This window comes from Danio rerio, chromosome 10, assembly GCF_052040795.2.
Source record: "Danio rerio strain M-AB ecotype USA chromosome 10, GRCz13ab, whole genome shotgun sequence".
Classification (NCBI taxonomy): domain Eukaryota; kingdom Metazoa; phylum Chordata; class Actinopteri; order Cypriniformes; family Danionidae; genus Danio; species Danio rerio.
In genome coordinates this window covers 3273392-3292500 of record NC_141030.1, presented here as the reverse complement: position 1 = coordinate 3292500, position 19109 = coordinate 3273392, and the positions used below count along the sequence as shown (strand labels likewise).

At 37.7% G+C, this 19109-nt stretch overlaps 1 protein-coding gene across 9 annotated transcripts in view; it reads right to left on the bottom strand.

The window, feature by feature from the left end:
• Positions 1-19109, bottom strand: part of zfyve16 (zinc finger, FYVE domain containing 16) — a 270886-nt gene extending 251777 nt beyond the window's left edge. For 5 of the 9 annotated variants that reach the window (XR_015500680.1, XR_015500679.1, XM_087269946.1 and 2 more), the window contains exons 1-4: positions 18974-19109; positions 13928-14042; positions 9863-11790; positions 7983-8079 (exon numbers count right to left, since the gene is read on the bottom strand). Coding sequence is in view for 4 of the 9 variants with exons in the window: in XM_087269946.1 (XP_087126072.1) it covers positions 7983-8079; positions 9863-11790; positions 13928-13997 (2095 nt within the window). In the remaining 5 variants the exon portion in view is untranslated. Of the gene's footprint in view, positions 356-3526; positions 4600-4658; positions 8080-9862; positions 11791-13927; positions 15064-17909 lie in introns of those variants that run through there. The other 4 variants (XR_015500681.1, XM_087269947.1, XM_087269951.1 and 1 more) reach the window with 4 other exon arrangements.

The window sequence follows — 19109 nt, the reverse complement described above, 5'->3', positions numbered from 1 at the left end:
AAAGCTCAGTCCATCACACAAAACGGAGCGAGGTCGTATTTAATGGCTGCCCTGGGCTGAGAGTTGTGACAAACCCTCCTTTCCTGAAATGTGTGTGTGAGTGTGTGTCTAACTCGATTCCTCCTCCTCAAGCCGGAGAGTGAATGAGAGAACGAGAGAGATAGAGAGAGAGAGAGTGTCACGTATACTGCACCAGGTGGGCTCTGTACCACACAAACACACACACACACACACACACTCTCACTCAAGGACATGCACCAGTGCCCTGGCTCCACCCAGCCCTGCACCAAACCCTGCGAGAGCTGGCTGGCGACTCGCAGCGCTGACGCTCTGTGATGAATGTCCTTTTTAATGTGCAAATGGACCGCACGCTCGGCCACACACCGTGTGCCAACTGCTTTTTATAGACTGCCCATGCAGGACAAAAAAAAAAAAAGCCTTGATCTTCTCCATCAAATCAGCCCTTGAACAATAAAAGTGCTTCAGATGGTTCAACTTAAAAAATAAAAAGTTGGAGGAACATTATAAGAGTGTTTTGAAAAGGATGCGAGGGCTCCTCCAGAGCCAGTGCTGTTGTTATTAACTAATGAAAATGACATGAAATACGTTCGGTGATAAACATTTAACTGAATCACTAAGAAGAGTTTGAGTTCAGAAGTGCTAAAAGCTCTAAATACTTGCTCTTTATCCAATGGAAGTTACAACAGGAAAGATTAAAAAAAGATTCTTAGTTAGGACTATTGGATAACGCTGGAAACATGTGGATGCCCCATCTATAGAATTGTGGGGAAAAAAGAGATATTGAACTGTATCGGACTGGAGAGACTAACTTATTTCATCAATGGCAACAGGAGAACTTTGAGCATCTTGGAGAACCAAATATGAGTTTTATGCTAATTATTTGTAAACATGTATTTTTATTCTGTATTGTATTATTATTATTGTTGTTTTTTGTTATTTTATCATTATTTGTTTTACAATGTCTAAATTCATATTTTGGTATGAATTTAATTACATTATATTATATATTATACATACACACACACATATATATATATATATTATATATAAATATATATATATATATATATATATATATATATATATATATATATATATATATATATATATATATATATATATATATATGTGTGTGTGTGTGTGTGTGTGTGTGTATATATATATATATATATTAGGGGTGTGATGAGACGCTTACTCAACAAGACGAGAGGAGACACGAGTTTGGGGTCACGAGAATGAGAAGTCTTCAATGACAAAATTTATGAATGGAAAATAGTCTCTAATTCAACTGAAGGGAATAAAAAAAAATAATCACAAAATGCAAAACTATTTAGGTGCTTTTTTAAATTACCTTGTAATTAATGTTCCTTAACTTCTATTTTAATGAATTCTATGCTGTAAAGGACAGGTAAATGCGACAAAATATTCTGCTAATAGCCTATGTGAATGGAAAATAGTCTTTTTATATATAATTTTAAATATTAGCAAAATATTTGCTGATATATGAATGGAAACAGAACATTAAAAAAAAATCACAAACTGTAAAACAATGCTTTTTAAAAAAAATTTAATGAATGGTATTTTATTTCTATTTAATTTAATTTAAATGTTTTAATGTTTTAATGAATTCTATGCAGTAAAAGACATCCCCTGTACAATTCTACATGAGAAATCGAACTCCTTTCCACAAATTGAACTTAAAATTCACTGAACTGTAAATCAAAAGCAGTTACGTTACACCCGGTTGCCAAACAGCCTACCCTGAGTTTCTAGGCATGTGCAAAGCACTTGATTTACAGTTCAAATCAAATCCTGCCTCCAATCTTTAGTGCTAAATTCACCCTCACGCTCCATTATAACATCACAACTCACAAGACAACTTTTTACCTCGACAAGAAATTTTGCCACGATTTAATCTCGCGAGATCTTGTCACATCCCTAATATATATATATATATATATATATATATATATATATATATATATATATATATATATATATTTAAAACAGCCCTCGTACTGTCTCTTCACCCTTGTGTATTACTCCGCCCACATAGAGGACAGCAGATCACTAAACTCACTCCAGTTTGACAAATATTACAGCTGCTGGACAACATACTGTACTTTTGAAGCTTTTTAGGTAAGAATGTAGTTATTTAGATTGCAGCTATGCAGTTTATTAATAAGGTCAGTGCCTACTTTAAAATATTTATGATTTCGGAGATTCATCGCATTGGCAGCGTTCAGCTGCACATTAAGCAGACCAAAGACGGTTGAAGCTCTGCCACAAGATGGCGACAGAGACCGCATAAAAAGTCTTTAGGGGAGAAAAACAGTGTAAGTTTCAAAATTTTGTAGTGCTGTATTTATACCATAGTAATCTGGTAATGTTTGCTTTGGCTTTTTCAGGGTTAATTATTGTGAATATTGTGAATCCCGTTTGCAAAAGAGAAATACTGGGAAATCTCTGTAGACTGATGGCATTTCATGCCGTTCAGTCTTATAATCTTACAATGTGAGCAAAATCAGCAGTTTTGTCATCACTTTAGACATTACGCTACAGAATCATTCAAATACTAGCTCCTAGTGACACTTTGTGAAGTTGCAACTTCCCAGGGGAAGGGGGATGTAAGTTAAGGGGGAAAAAATCTATAATATTATTTATATAAATATAATATAATCAATAATATTATATTATTTAAAATGCCTTAAATATTGCTGAAAACCGAAATCATGTCAAGCCCAATATTATTCATCATTCCCCCATTTTGTGTGTGGTTGTATAAAAAGAAAAAAGAAATCACAAATACATATTAAAATTCTACAACATCTAAATGTAAGCGATACAATTTACACAAAATCAATATGTAAAATAACTAAATATAAATAATACTGAAATAACACTCAGTGTTTTTGCAATGCTATTGCATTACATGAAAATCAATAGCACTTCTCATTTAATTAAAAAAGCATACAGCACTTTGTGTCTGTGAAGGTCAAGAAAGAATAGTTATAAATAACTTAAAAGGAGATTTCACTGCTGGCAAGATGGGCTTTTAATAAAGCGTGGCTGTCTGAGCAGAAGAAACATGAACAACGTTGGTTCTGCATGACTGGATGAAACACAGAAAAGAGCTCTGATGATGATCACTTTTGCCAAAAAGTGCACAACACCCATAAAGGCCTTTCGAGTTTTGATCCATTGACGAGTATAAAGCCTTTAAAAGTTCTGTGAAGTGCTTTCAAATGTTTGATTATTCAATGATCAACGTAATCTAATCTGAAACAGTGAGGGCGTGGCATACACTGTAAAAAAGTGCAGGGTTCCACACAATTCATTGATGCTGTCCGAACCCAAATTGATTAAATTAACGTAACACTTTTAACAAATTTATGTGGACTGCACATAAAAAAAATTAAATTGTCCTGATGAAATCTCAAAACATTGTGTTGTTTCAGCTCAGTTTAAATAAGTAGTTTGGACAAGCAAAATGATATTTATTTTTGAGTGTAGAGTAGCTCCTCCCCTTTAAAAACCAGCCAATAGCATTTTGTTTTTACCACAGCTCTGCCAGTGAGAGTGGTTGAGCTCAAACACATCAAATGAAAAGCAAATGAGAAGCGTCTTGAAGGGGGCGGGGCATGTCAAAACTTAGAGAGCATTTGATTGGTCGAGATTTGATGACAGACTAAAGTATGAAGTGACGTGAAAAAAAAAAAGTTGATCCATTTAGGTGCAAGTGACAAACTACAAGCTTTAAATGTTTACATCTTCTGTCACGTTTTTGGAACACACTAGTTTATAGATATCCTTAAGATTAACTGTTCGTTTACACCGAAAGCGGTGAAAGCGTCCAAATTCACTACACTGATCTCGTATTTAAAGGGGCGGTTGCAGCATATCAGTTACATTCCTGCGTAAAACAAGCTTTCTAGCGTGAAAATGTTGCGCACTTCTTATCAAATTTAAAAATGGAAGATCAAGTTGCTTGTGGTGTGGCTTTGCTCCACTTAATTATCCAATGTGTGTATATGTCTGATATATTCTGAAGCAGCAGTACTGTTTTGTACTGTTGCATGAGATTCCCGCTTTTTTAAAGATAAATACATATAACATTAATGCACATCAGTAACTCGCCAGTAACTTATTTAATGCATGTTCCTGTAAGAAAACATTGTAAATAACTGAAAACCCGGCGACCGCAATGATAAAACCCCTGGGAACAACTGTGGTCAGAACTAAAGTTCACAGGTCTGTGTTCTCTGAACTCCTCTCAAGCGGCGGACTTCTTCATTCTGATTGCTTGCCGCCGAACCGCGTCATAGCTCATTGCCGTGAAGTTGACTTAATTTAGACTCTCCTCGACGCCCACACCGGTGAAGACGCGCCGCGCTGCTCCTCACCGCTTATCGCCGCCGGCTTTCATTAAAAATGAATGACTTCCGGCTACTTTGATCCTCTCGTTCCTTTCGGTGTGAACATATGGTTACATCTAGAAAACGTTGTTGTTATTTTTTTCCCAGGCAACATAATAACAACAAACTCGAGACTCAAAATTTGAACATGTTAATTAATCACCTTTTTTTTTTTTTTTGCTTCAAATGCCAATCACAGACCGGTTTATTTCAAATAAACACTTCTCACTTTAAACAAACCTGTGCCGACAAATCTGAATTTAAAATAATAATTGCAGAAAAACCCAGAAGAAAATGAACATGTCTCAACTTACGCCCCATTCACACGGGGCTTCAGCGTCAACGCTTGACTGAAGGCGTGTCTGAAGTTGGGGCTGAAGCGATCGTCATAGCAGCGTCAGCCAATGAAATTCAGTCAGCAATAGGCCACTGTCTAGCTGGTGTATTTGCATACAGCGATCTGATTGGCTGACACTTTCGTCGGTGCTTGAAAAGTTGAGCTAGTCCCAACTTCTGCAGCGAGCAACGTCTCTGAAGCGGCGCCGACAGATCCACAATGCAGTTCGGCAACATTTTACATCACCCATTTAAAGTGAATGGAAAGCATTGACTCTGATGCCCCATGTGCTATTCAGACCAAATGTATAAATACCTACCGTCTAATATCATCCACACACTCACTGGGATGCAAATTAAACAATAAAACGTCTTTTAAACAATGATTCGGTCGACAACAGATGCAGCACAGGCACTAATCACCGGCAGTAAACTCTATTACTATTGATAAACTCTAAACGGTGGCACTTCTACAGACACAAACAGCAACTGAGGGCTTTTCACACTGTGATTAACCTCCAGGTAATCGTTGTTGTAACATTTGAACAAAAAGTAACAAAAAGGTTCACAATTTGGAAGCAGTGCTGGCACTGTTTCTAACCCCAGGACATGAACCCATGCTTCTTAGCAAGCTTAGCAACACTTTTCACTAGGGGTTATACATTAAATCCCTACAAGGGAGTGAAGAAGAAACTACTTAATTATTTTTATAGCCTGAAAAGTCCATTCAAGAAAAACTGAAAGACACTAAATATCATAGAAATATATAAATAGTAAACCCTTAAAGGAACACTCCACTTTTGTAGGCTAATAGGGGATATGCTGAGCTACTAGTGTTGTTCCCATACTGATAAACTTCCAGTAACCTTCTATTATACGGTTACTTTTAAAGCATTGATGCTGTAATGTAATTTAAATACAATCAGTTAAACAGACTTTGGCATCCATTTAGTTGCTTAAACGTAAAACGAGACAAGAAGTCGTTTACTAGTATGCTTCCCGTCAGAATCGGCAGGCTAGCGCAGAAGCTCCATTGAATATACTGGGGTAAAATAAATGCTCATTTTATAAAGACATGGCAGGGAAAATGTAATTTAATGCAGTGCTTCTTGTACAATCTGAGACCCACTTTATATCGCATATCACTCAGTCAGGGGAGAGCGCAGATTTTTAAAGAAAACTGACCTTAAACGCGCTGATTTTGCATTGGCATACAGTTCACCAGAAGTGCTTAACCCAGGTTACTGGCAAATTAAAAGTCCCATTAGCATGCTTCGGCATATACCCTATTTGACTACTACAGACCCGGAGATTGGCTGAATGGATTCAGAAATAGAACAAGTCATCTGTTTAGCTCAAGGTCACTTGTAAAATGAGCCTATTTTTCAATAAAACAAGTGTAGTGTTTCTTTAAAGAGCCCATATTATACATGAAATAGGGTCATATCTTGGTTGTAAGGGTCTCCAACAACAGTCTAATATGCATGCAAGGTCAAAAACACTTTCATGGTCTTATAATCTGCATTTATTTTTACCTAATTATCCCAGCGACTCCTGTATGAATCGTCCAGTGATTCATTTGTTCCCAAACCCCTCCTTAGCGCAAAGCTAATCTGCGCTGATTGGACCGATGACAGTCTGTTGCGATTGGTCGACTGCCTTCAGTCAGAGAGTGAAATACCCAACAGCTAATCAGCAATATAAAAGTAATCACAGTTCATACACGCTCGATAGTGTAGTCGTGGATTTTAGCTGCCAGTGGGTGAATGTAAATACAGTCGATGGACTTGAAAATACAGACGACTGACTATTTTATTGAGCAAAAACTCCAAAAACTGTCGAGGAGATCTCTTAGCTTGTCTCACTCTGCTCTTTTCACAGACACACACAAAAACACAAATATTGCCCTCGTCCTTACACGCGCGCGCGCACACAAACACATCTCCGGACGACAACACGTGCGCACACACACATACCTCCGGACGACAGCGCACGCACACACACACACGCACGCACACACACACTACCCTCGTCCACGGAGCTCCGTAAAAAAAGCAGCACGCGTCGCGTTTTTAACGTGACTTTGCACGCAATAAGAGAATATAGCCAGTTAACCTGATACAGTACATGCGGCTACAAATAACAAATCACAACTAAATACATTTGCAAGCTAGAGTCAACTTTAATCGCACGTACTTACACTTGAGAAATGGAGGAAGAAACCCATCCTGACATCCATCAGTAAGTTACTCTTTACTGATCCTTCCTTTAACAAACGCAGATGAAGTATTCTTTGGAGCATGTAGTTTGCAGAAGTTTCCAGTAGTTTCCAACTGCTTGGTTTTAATGCTGTGGTTTCATCTTTGGGTAGAGACTTGATAATATCCATCTGCAGTGTGACTTCAATCGACCGGCATGTTTGTGTGTGTGTGTGTTTGTGGGTGTGTGTGTGTGTGTGTGTGTGTGTGTGTCTGGGTTTCTGCGTCAGAGGGCGGGGCCGCAGTTTTCAAATCTCCCGGATTTGCGCGTGCACGTGAATAACTTGGTTTCGTTCGTACGTCATGGCGAAACACCTAATGACTCGGTATCAAGGTGACTCATTTGAAGCACTATGAGTCGACTCTTTTATAGATGAATCAACAGTTTTAAACACTGTACACTTACAGATTTACGCCTTAGCTGGATACTTCACTTCACTTAGAGCTGTGTTACACACTACATAGAGGGGAATTTTCAAAAACCCATAATATGGGCTCTTTAATATGTGGATGTGCAATGCTAGACCTTTTTTTTTCCAATCAAACACAGTGACACTGCAAATATGCAAATAAGCACATTAAGGATTTAGGTTTGAAAACAATGCCACTTCAGCACATGAATGCACTGAATTAATTGTTAACCACAAGTAAACTATGAATGACCCAGGGTTAACCACTTAAAGTGAACTCCCTATGGGAGCCACTTTCACAAAGTCAATATAATGAGTCCCTCTGGGTAGCTCTTCCTCAAAACTGGCCATTTTATCAACCCCGATTTGCATCCAGCTAAAAATAAACCACAGATCACGTGCCCCATTTCTACACTGGCATGAACCACTGCCACAGATTCTCTGACCTCTAATGTTGGGTTGCTATGATGGAGCTGTTGTGCAGTGCATCCTAGACCCTACCAAGACAGCTTGACAGTAAATTAACGCAGTTCAGCACTCACCTCTCTGTATGGTAACATGGCAGATGACACAAACCCGGGCCTCTTTATCCAGATATTTCAGTCTACATTTGCGATTGCAGCAGCTGGCACAGTAAACCTGCAAAACAGACAGCATTATTCACTCAAACGCATGGTAAACGCAGTACTTCATCACGCATAAACCTGGAGAAGGCTCTCTTGTGTCCTTTAGCCCATTTTATTTATTGGCCCAATATGTCTTCTCGGTGCAGCAACTCAAGTGGGAAACTATATCAGGGCTAAAAATAGATTCTGCTGATCCGGCAAATCCGCCTCTATATTTAGCCCCTCCAGAGAAGAATGAACCATACACTGACGTAACGAAAACAAAAGAGAGCTTCGGACCAATAGATAAAATGAGTAATTTAGCCATCGAAAAGGCAGAGGACTACAGGTTTAAGGCTTTCCTGTTGTTATAACTAGGCAATAGCACAACAGAAGTGATTGTAGACCTCTGCTCAAAATCAAAGCAGCTGACTGCATGTTAATTCATTGATTCACACTGCGGTTATTTGCCTTTCACCTCCAAAAGTCAGGGCACACTCCACTGCTAAACAAAGTTACAAAGTCACTTTCAAAACTGAAGTAAAAACATTACCAAAGCACTGAGGATATGCCTTTTTTGCTAAAAAAACAGGGTGATCAGGCACCAATGCAAAGGGTTTGCTTTTTCTATAAGTGACTGTACATATCGTACCTGTGGGAACACTTAAAGGGGACCTATTATGCCCTTCTGATGTCCACAGAGTGTGTATGTGAAGCTTCAGCACAAAATACCCCAAAAATAATGTTTTACAACTCTTTGAAACTGACCCTTTTAGGCTTTGATCGTAATTGTGGCGTTTTGGTAGCTGTCACTTAAATTCAAATGAGAATTCTTTTCAGAAGAGGGCCGGAGTTACGAATGCCTGTGTGTCAGCATAGTGGCAGATTCAAACACAAGACTAACCTCCTATGTTAACCGGGGAGAAATCGCCACTAGTGGGCGGGGCTTTCCTTCTTTGATGACATCATACAAAGGGAGAATGTCAATCAAAAGATGCGTTCGACTTCATGCAGTGCTGCACAGACTGATTGAAGTCTGTCTAAGTGCATGACGGTTCAAAATTTTGGCCGGCTTGATGCTGCGCTGATGCCATGTGACTAGGCATGGGACAATAAATGTTTTCAAGGTATACCGCGGTTTGAAAAAGTCAAGGTTTTAAAACTGCCCAAATTTTCAGTAATACAGTTCCTAAGGTATGTGTCAGATTTTTATTGACTTTTTTTGTGGTTTGAAATGATGTTTATAGGTAATTTCTGGTTAATGATGTCACATTTTCCCGGTATTGTGGAATGGATGTGTGAATAGTCTTTTCCGAAAAAAAATCCTTAATGTCCTTGCTTGTGTGAACAGCACTTTTTTTAATTTACCAGTAAAGTCGTTCCAGAATTTTTCTAGATATTTACCGGTATCACTGTGTGAAAGGGGCTATTGTGCATTGAATTGAATATTGTATAAAAATACAGTTATCAAATGCCATGCAATTATCATTGACAATACACATTGATTATCATAAATAATAATAATAATAATAATATTAAACTTTTTTGTTTAAAATACACAAGATCATTTTGTGTTGTGAATTCACAATACAAAATTGAGATGCATATCGAATAGTGACTTAAGCGTATTGTCTAACGGAAAACAAATTTTGCCTGAACAGATCAAAATAACAGCATGATTGAAATAGAAATGATCTTTAACATTATAAAATGTCTCTGCCGTCACATCCATACTAAATCAAATGCATTACTTTAAAAAGTAAATTACTTGAATGTTTATATATTGGCCTTAACATATTGAGAGATAATGAACTTACTTTTCCACAAGCTCTGCAATGGTGTCTCCTCTTAGTAAAGGTAAACTTTTGCATACAATTCATACAGTTAGGAGCCTCAGAGTCAGGGACCCAGGGTGGCTGCTTTGACCCCAAACCTTCAGCCCCATGTCCAGACAGATCAACAGATGACTCCCCGTCCTCCAACATCTCTCCTGGGTAAGGCGGAGGCTCCGAGAGCTCATCGCAGCCATAGCTGCTATCATACTGCTGATAGGACGGTGGTTCACAGTTGATTTCATCTTGGTTAGGAGACACTTGCGAGCCATTCGCTGATCCTCCCACATCGGCTTCGGCATGGCTGATTCTGTGTCGTTCTGATGGAGGCCGTACGGTTTGGTTGGACAACTGCTTTGGTCTTGCACCACCGTAAGTTGACTCTTGGTTCGGGGAGCAAACGGATTGAATCTCAACAGGGCTGGTTACGGTTTCATGAGTAATTGTTTGAGTAGAGTCTGCTCTCAGCGGGCTGCTGTCTTGAGATGAAGAGGAAACGTTTGACCCTTCGCTCTCCTCCAGATACTGTGAGCCATCACTCTCAGGTGAGGCAAAAGTCTCGACTTTACAACTCTGCAACTCCTCATCCAAGAAGCCATCTCTTTCAGCATTTCCATTAAATTCTGAAAAGCCGTCATCACTGAATTTTTCCACCGCTGCATCGGGGTTGATTTTCACACCTTGACCCATTAGAAAGGCATCAAGTTCCTCGTCCGTGACCATCATCACTGTCTGGTCGCTTTCAGGTAGGTAATCGTTGGCAATACCGAACTCGTACGAATAATTTGGACTTTCTGAATAGGATGGAGACGGATTGCTTGCACCCAAATCTCTACAAGTTAATTTGTCCGTTGGCGATAAGGTGCGTTTGAAGTTTCTTTCAGGGTAGTGGCCTGCAGCAGCAGGGTTCGACATGATCTGGACAATCTCAGGTTCATCCTCAGGTGAAGAATCAGGCCTGCTGGAGGAGAATGGAGGCACTGGCTCTTCTAATGGAAGAGTTAACTCTTCAGCTTCTTGAATTGCTGATTTTGTTTCTAGTTCAGCCTCATCTTTGGTTTCGACCACTGCTGCCTTTTGAGGGTCTAAAGTCGCCACAAGGGAACCACACATAGATACAGCCATTGGCAAGCAAGACAGAGAAGATTCCTTCTCCGAAGTGGGACTTCCAGTTAAATCCTCTGGATTTCTGACATCTTCAGATGTTGAGTCGGGCTGGAGCGACACAGCATGCTCTTCACTGAATGCTGAAATATTTTCCTCTGTAGTACTAGGACATGTGTTACAAACATCATCTTCGTCCATCTGACTCCACGGACGATCATTCTGCCCGTTTGAGTTAGAGGCTTCAGGACAGGAACTTTCAGTCTCCAAAAGTGTAATGCTACTCGAAGTATAAGGCTCGCCAACAACCGGTAATATGACATCCAGCAAACTGAGGGAATTGCAATTAATCTCAGAGTCACGTTTGAGTATTTCACTGTGGCTGGGTTTGGAAAGATCTTCTGGACTCTCAAAGTCCACAAGCAGCCCCTCAGTCGATTGTACGTCTGGAATGTCCAGCTCTTTAAAGTCTTCCTGACTATCAGCTTGCTGGAGGTTTGCAGAACCAGTATCGTTCACCAGGTCACACACAGGCTTCAGCGAGCGGTCAGGACAAGGAGGAGCTGAACTTTTGATGCCTCTACTATCAACGGACGACAAGAGGTCCACACCTGTGAGGGGCCATTCATTTGAATAGGAATCTTTTTGGTTTGAGTCAATACTTTGCGATGTAAGTCCATAGTGCAGTGCGTTGACATCTGGGAGTGTTTGTGGGACTGTGTGCTGCTCTGGTATAAAGCGACCAGGGATGAGCGTAGAGTCCGGACAAGGAGGGCTTACATACGTGCCCGGTTTGCTCTCAAGCTCTTCTAAAAACAAAATCACATAAAAAATGGCATTATTTTGAGTCAAATTAAATTAGATCACATTTCAAAGCAGCAACAAAAATATAACAAACATATGATAAACTTTTCTACATAAATTTAAACAGGGTGTCTGTAGGTTTCACCAAGTCAAATCCAAGACTTTTTAAGACCTTTACAAGAAAATTATGAATGTAATTTCAGCCTTATACAGGGCAAAATGTATAATATTTTATAATATTATTATAAATCTTATTATAAATAATGGCAAGAGGAAAGATTTTCAATTGTCCCTTCCAAGAAAAATAACTTTAGTTATTACTTAGCCACATATTTTAAATATGTCAAAACAAGCAAACTCTAGTTGCATGCATACACTTAAACAGTTAAAACATTTAAGTATTGTTGAATGATTGTTGGTGATTGGCTAAAAAAAGATTAAGACCTGTTTAAAATGATTTAATATCTACAGCACAATATTTCAATGGATTTAATTTCATTTTTGACGTTGAGGGATCTATTTTCACGATTTAGGGGCAAAGTCTACAGCACATGGCGCAAACACATTAAGGGTGTGTCTGAATCCACTTTGGCTATTTTAAAGACGAAAAAATACGCTCTGCACTTCGGCGGATGGTCTAACAGGGTTGTGCTTATTCTCTTAAAGCAGTGGTCACCAAACTTGTTCCTGGAGGGCCGGTGTCCTGCAGATTTTAGCTCCAACCCTAATCAAACACACCTGAACAAGCTAATCAAGGTCTTACTGGGTATACTTGAAACATCCAGGCAGGTGTGTTGAAGCAAGTTGGAGCTAAACCCTGCAGGGACACCGGCCCTCCAGGACCAGGATTGGTGACCCCTGTCTTAAAGAGTTATGGGCAGGGCTATAATTGTGTTAAAGATCTGCGGATTTATTTTGGGAGTAACATAACTAAAATCTTAATATATAAAATAAAAAGGAATACCTTTTTTAACTTTTATTTAAAGTTTACAATGCAAATCCAATTAGATCCACTTATTTAGTAAACAAAGAAAGTCTCTCATATAATATCTCTACTAAAAGGCCGAAAATATTACTTTACAAACTGTACTGTAAATAAGTCAGATAAATATTTTCATATTAGTCAATAATATTACTAAAATTTATTTAAAAACTGAATAAATATAAATTTGCACACATTTACACAAGTAAATAAATAGAATCAATAATGGGCTAAAAATCGGCGCAATTCTACACGCACAGATTCCGTGTGGGCCTAGTTATGGGTGTGTTTTGAGCATAACGTTCTTTAACCCAATCAGAGTCTCATCTGTCATTCCCTTTAAGAGTCAGTTGTCTCACGCCATGGCACATTCACTATTTACATCGCAAACTTTGTAAGTGGAGAAACTGAATGCTTAACTAGCAAGAAAACAGTTAAACAGACCATCTGCAGTACAAGGATAAAGAACAAGCCTCCTCCATTCGGCCTCTTTACTTTTACTCTTTACTTTACTCCTTTACTTTTTTTACCGAGGTGAAGGCATGAAGGTAGTGGTTTTTATATTTATGTAGAAAATAATAATTTTGTAAAATTTAAATCTTTAATTGTTTTCATCTGTAAAGATATTTGTGTGTTGCTGTACATCCTGTGTGTATTAAGCAATGTGTAAGCGTTTGGACCTGCATAGGCGCATAACTACCGCGCTCTACGCTGGACTTTAGACCAGCTTTCAGTCGGTCAATGGTGCGGTTTATTTTAAGCTTGTCAACGCACCAACAATGCGCCTTAATACACCTCCTTTTTAGACTAGAACACCCATGAGTCCACAAAGTGGCGCAAATAAATTTGCTATTTAAACAACATCGCACAAAACTGGAAAATTACAGTTGCCCTGGTCTGAAAATTGCAACAAATCACTCGTCTTGTACCTTATTGCACCGGGTGTATGATAGGGCCCTAAGACTTTTTAAGACCATGCAGACACCATGATTAAAAAACATATCTTACAAAACTTTTGCAATTACAATGGCAGACTGACTTACGATAATGTGGGAGAATGAACGTATATAAATTTGTCCTCCTTATTACAATATTCACCCATTGAAATGTGCCAAAATCATATTTATAAGACTATAATAGAACAGCAAAAAGTCTCAAACCTGCACTGAGTTCAAAGTCATCCAAAAGCTTGTCCAGGTCGCACACAGCAGCCTTAAAATAACTGTCCATCCTAGGACGGGGGTATGATACACCTCACTTAGCCCTGCAGAAAAACTGGGGCAGTTGGGAAACAACCACAAGTTAAAAAACAACCTTTTTTTTCTCACCAATCATAAAATTTCTGTTTCAAAGTGAATTGGAGTATAAAAAAAATGGAGAGAAACTAATGATTGAGGTAAAGTTGGTTTTATAATCGCACAATAAAACCTTCTCATTAATATTATAATTTCATAAAAGTATTATTTTGCCAATTCTAAGTAGGGAAATCATATTAGCAGCAAATGACTAGGGATGAGTTGATATATAATATAAAAACTATATTATAAAGAATCGCAATAAAATTTATGCCAATATAACGATGATAAGCTCTGGACATTTTTACTCAATATTGATCCTAATCAAAGCTTAGCCAATGGCACAGCAGATATACGCAACAACAGGAATGTATAATTGTGTTGATATTTGAGATTCACCGACTTATATAGAAATGTATATCGTTATCACTGAGATTGCATTTTTGCCCTATTGCGCAGCCCTACCAATGACTATCAAAGTACAACATTGTTCACAGTCGATTTATTAGAATTAAAGTTGTATCGAAGCCATACTTGCATGCGATTTTAGACCAAATATTCAAAATAGCGTGGTGAACAATACCATATCACAAGTAGGCATGGGACGATAACTGTTTTCGAGGTATATCGCGGTCTGAAAAAGTCAAGGTTTTAAAACCGCTAAAATTTTCTGCAATTTCGTTTCTACGGTATATGCCAGGTTTCTTTATGTTTTGTTTTTAGGACAACAGATATCCAAGATGCCGTTTTAAATTGTAATAAATTCTGTGTTTTGGAACCTAATAAAGACATCAGAAGTGCATGATTCATGAGAATTATTCAGCCTGACGTGTTTACTGCTACAAAATACTTTAAAAGTTTCTCAAAATCCGATATATAGTGTTTGAAGGAGAGAAAAGTTTTTGTTTTTACCCAGACATTTGAAAAGAATAGATTTTAGAGCAGTAATCAATATCTTAAAACCGTGATATTTTCATCCAAAGCTATCATACCGTCAGAATCTTAAGCAGGTCGCACACCCAATAGTATGATCCTGCCAATAGTATGATCCTGCACAACTGGAGTAGCTGCACTCTCAGGACCGCATGTTTAGGACCGCATTTTTAGGACCCTAGTTTTTTGCGAAAGCGCCACCTACCGGATTGGATGACATAGTGAAACTGCATTTCTAGGACCCGTTTTGTAACTGCGCCACCTACCGAATTGGATTATATAGCGGAAACTTTCAGGCACTTTTATTACAGAGGTTAAAGTGTAAAACGCCTGCTTTAAGTAACAATTTTAAAATGAAACAAATGAATTTACACCTAAAATATAAATTAATAAATAGAGTTGAGTGCCTTAAAAGTCTTAAATTCCTTGAAAAATACTGTATTTTGATGAACCCCATTACATTGAACTAATTAGCTCAGTATTAAGGAAAATAAATTGAAATCAAATGGGATCAGCATTTGCAGTTACTAATTTAAAACCAGGTTGTAAAGGTTTTAGAGAGACAAGACGCAAGGAAGATTCAAGAATGTACATTTATATAAATATCCACACTTTTATTTTTATTAATGCAATTCAACCACAAAAATGACTCCACTGTTTATTCAGTTGCTGCATTCAGACTGGCTGTAGACTTTAGCTCCTGTGAATGAGAGTGAAGAAGAAAGTTCAAGTATATATATATATACACACATATACATACATATATACATACATAAATACATACATATAAATACACACACACACACACACACACACACACATACATACATATATATATACATACACACTGGGGTAAATAAGTATTCAACAAGTTCCCATTTTTCTCAGAAAACATATTTCTAAAGGTGCTATTGACCTGAAAACCAAAGAAAAAAATATATATGAATAGAAAACAAATCTAATTACTTTACAAATTGTTATCAACATCTGGTGAAAATTTCAAGTCAACAGCACCTTTATAAATATGTTTTCTGAGAAAAATGGAAATGTGTTGAATATTCAATTCAATTTCAATTAATTTTATCTTTATTTCTAAAGCACTTTTACAATGTAGATTGTGTCAAAGCAGCTTAACATTTATTAAATTCAGTTCAGTTCAGTGTGGTTTAGTATTCACTGCTGAAAGTCCAAACACTAAAAAAAGCAAATCCACTGTTGAGTTAACATATATACCAGTAACAAAAAGGCTCTTTGAGCATTGTGCAAAATTAACCATATTCTGACCTGTAATGATAATCTTTACCAGAAAGAAAGACCTGCTCAGCATCATCCAAAGACCAGCTCCTCAAGACACCCAGAGGATGTACGATGGCCTTTGAAAAAAAAATCATTAAATATGAACTAAAATACCACCACAGAACAGCAAATCATTTTACATGGATTCATAAATGAGTAGCACCCAGCATGCAGTTTATATACTTATTTGGCCAGACATTCCTCTGGAAAATGAACACCACAGATAATCTGCACTTCATCATAGATATGCTATAAACTCAAGAACACAGCTAGCATTTGTAACTGTATTTATAAACTGCTTATCAATGTCTATAAAATGTAGAGTTAATGCTAAACAAATAAAATATTGATAAATTAACTAGTTATTAAATGCTTAATAATTATTTATTTATAGTATGCAGATGTTATAAAGTGTTACTCAACAGTTTGAGAAAACCTCAATGAAAATATTCCTGTAGTTTGTTTTCTTTTCCTCCTACAATGAGCCTAAGCAATCCAATCATATTGGCCATCACTTCTTTTTCGCCAGGTAAAACATACCTGATATAAATTAAAGATATGAGACTCTATATGGTTAAGACCTGCAGAATAAGCCTAACTTTCAGAATCTCATTCATCACTGTAAAACGATGACAAAACATCAGGCTAATAACACATACAGTATTGTGGGGCAAACAGGCAGTCAGCACAATTTTTAATGTGCTAATGTAATACAACGAATAACACGAATTCAGTAAAATATAGATAAATCTAAAACTCTTACATCAAACGTGCTTTTACCATCTTAGTTTAATGCATGTCACTAAGCACATTAGCCGTTAAGTCAACAAGCCATTAAATCAACAATGTTTCATTAAACCATGGTCACGAGTTACGAACGACGTATAATCAAACTAGAAAACGAACTCTAGAAAATTATTAACAGTTATAGCAGCTCTCACTCTGGCTGTGTAAAATTATCCATATTTATTATTATAATATTTTATTCTTCTTCTGGAAAAAAAATCGTCACGTAACATTTTTGTCCCAGACCCTTAAAAGTGGGGTAAATCATGCAGGCTAATCTGGCATTTCTGCATAAACTCACAGTATAAAACAGCAGCATTACAAAATAAACACATACTTTAACAGTTTAAAATAAAACTTAATAGAAAAATCGGTACTTACACTTTCCTTGTCATCCGTGTCGTCCATTAGCGCATCCATGATCCAATCCGACAGGTAACGCTGTCACAAAAAACTAGGGTCCTAAAGATGCGGTCCTAAAAATGCGGTCCTGAGAGTGCAGCCACTCCAGTTGTGCAGGATTACCCTTCTCCGCACACCAGAAGCGCCGCTCGGCGCCGCGACACGGCGCGTACATGACAGATTAAAGTATCGCACACCAGACGCGCACATTCGAATGATATTTAACATGAAACTAATCAGATGGCGCTCTGTGGCGCGGCTGAAAAATGAACTGCGTCCTGAGCCGTCGCCGGGCGCCGCCGACAGCCGCCGACTTGCGGCGCCGGTGTGTGTATCCTGATAGAAACCTATGTTTAGAATTCTAAAATACATGGCGCTGCGTGGCGCTGCGCGGCGCGCCGCCGAGCGGCGCTTCTGGTGTGCGACCTGCTTTATACCGGCCCATACCTAATCACAAGTTGTCACTACTCAAAAATGAACCAATGTGAGAATATAAAACACTTTACCTCATTTAAAAAAAATTGACGTGCCTTAACAATGAAAATAAATGCCTCAAATCTTAATTTTGTGATGGCTGTTCTCAAAACGTATGACTTTACTTGCTTCAATTTGGGTGTTTTGCTATGAAAAGCGCTAAAAAAAAGTGTTTTTTCACCTTAATAACTATTTGAAAATCCTTGAAAGAGTGAATATCCTTGTAAAATGACTTTAATGTTATTTGTGAATGTTTGCCATTTTGCGCTATATGACTGACATTTGTGTCCAAATATAAATAAAAATATATAAACATTTATTTTTTAACTAACTTTGTAAAAATATGTAGGCTATAATGACAAACATCGAATCATCTACATCCCAAATATCACTGATTACTTTTAAAATCTGACGTAACAGAAACTCTTTCAGAGACTTTTACTGTATGTTTTTTTCTCATTTACTGAAGTGAAAAGTGGAAGTGTGAATTCAGTGTTTCCAGTGCAAATCATGGCAAAAAACAACAACAATATGAACGACAATTTACGAATACAGAAACACTGAAATAATAATAGACAGCATATGAGCTGATTCATCTGTCATGAGCTATGATAAGAACGGATGTTGCGAAAAAGCTGCTAATTATTGACATACATTGACTGGATAACCTTAACTCAAGAGCTTATTTGCCTTGACTATTCTAAAAAATAATATTATTATAATTCAGTTAGGACGAATGATCATTAACTACCCATATGAATATAATTTAACAGCCCACAGCACTCTCGTCCTAGCAAAAAGCACACCACTCAAACTGTTTAAACACAAAGATAAAGCATTCCTAACATCAACCATATACAAGCACAAATAAACAAGCAATGTGTTGATTTAACTTGTATTAGCTGTTTGTTATCATTAGCAATCTGCTAGCCAGCTAGCTGTTAGCGTCTGATCACAAATACAAATACAGCAGATAATCGTAATGTTATTTTTACGATGTCGTTCCGCTTTGTTCGCTACCTTAACATGTGTCATTGTCCCGTCGTCTCCGTTTGTTGTTTTCAGACGAAATCTGTATTTCACTGTTAGCATCTGGCTAATGTTTTCTTTTTCCTCAGTAAATTCCAGTCGCCTGCGCGAGCGACCATTTCCAACC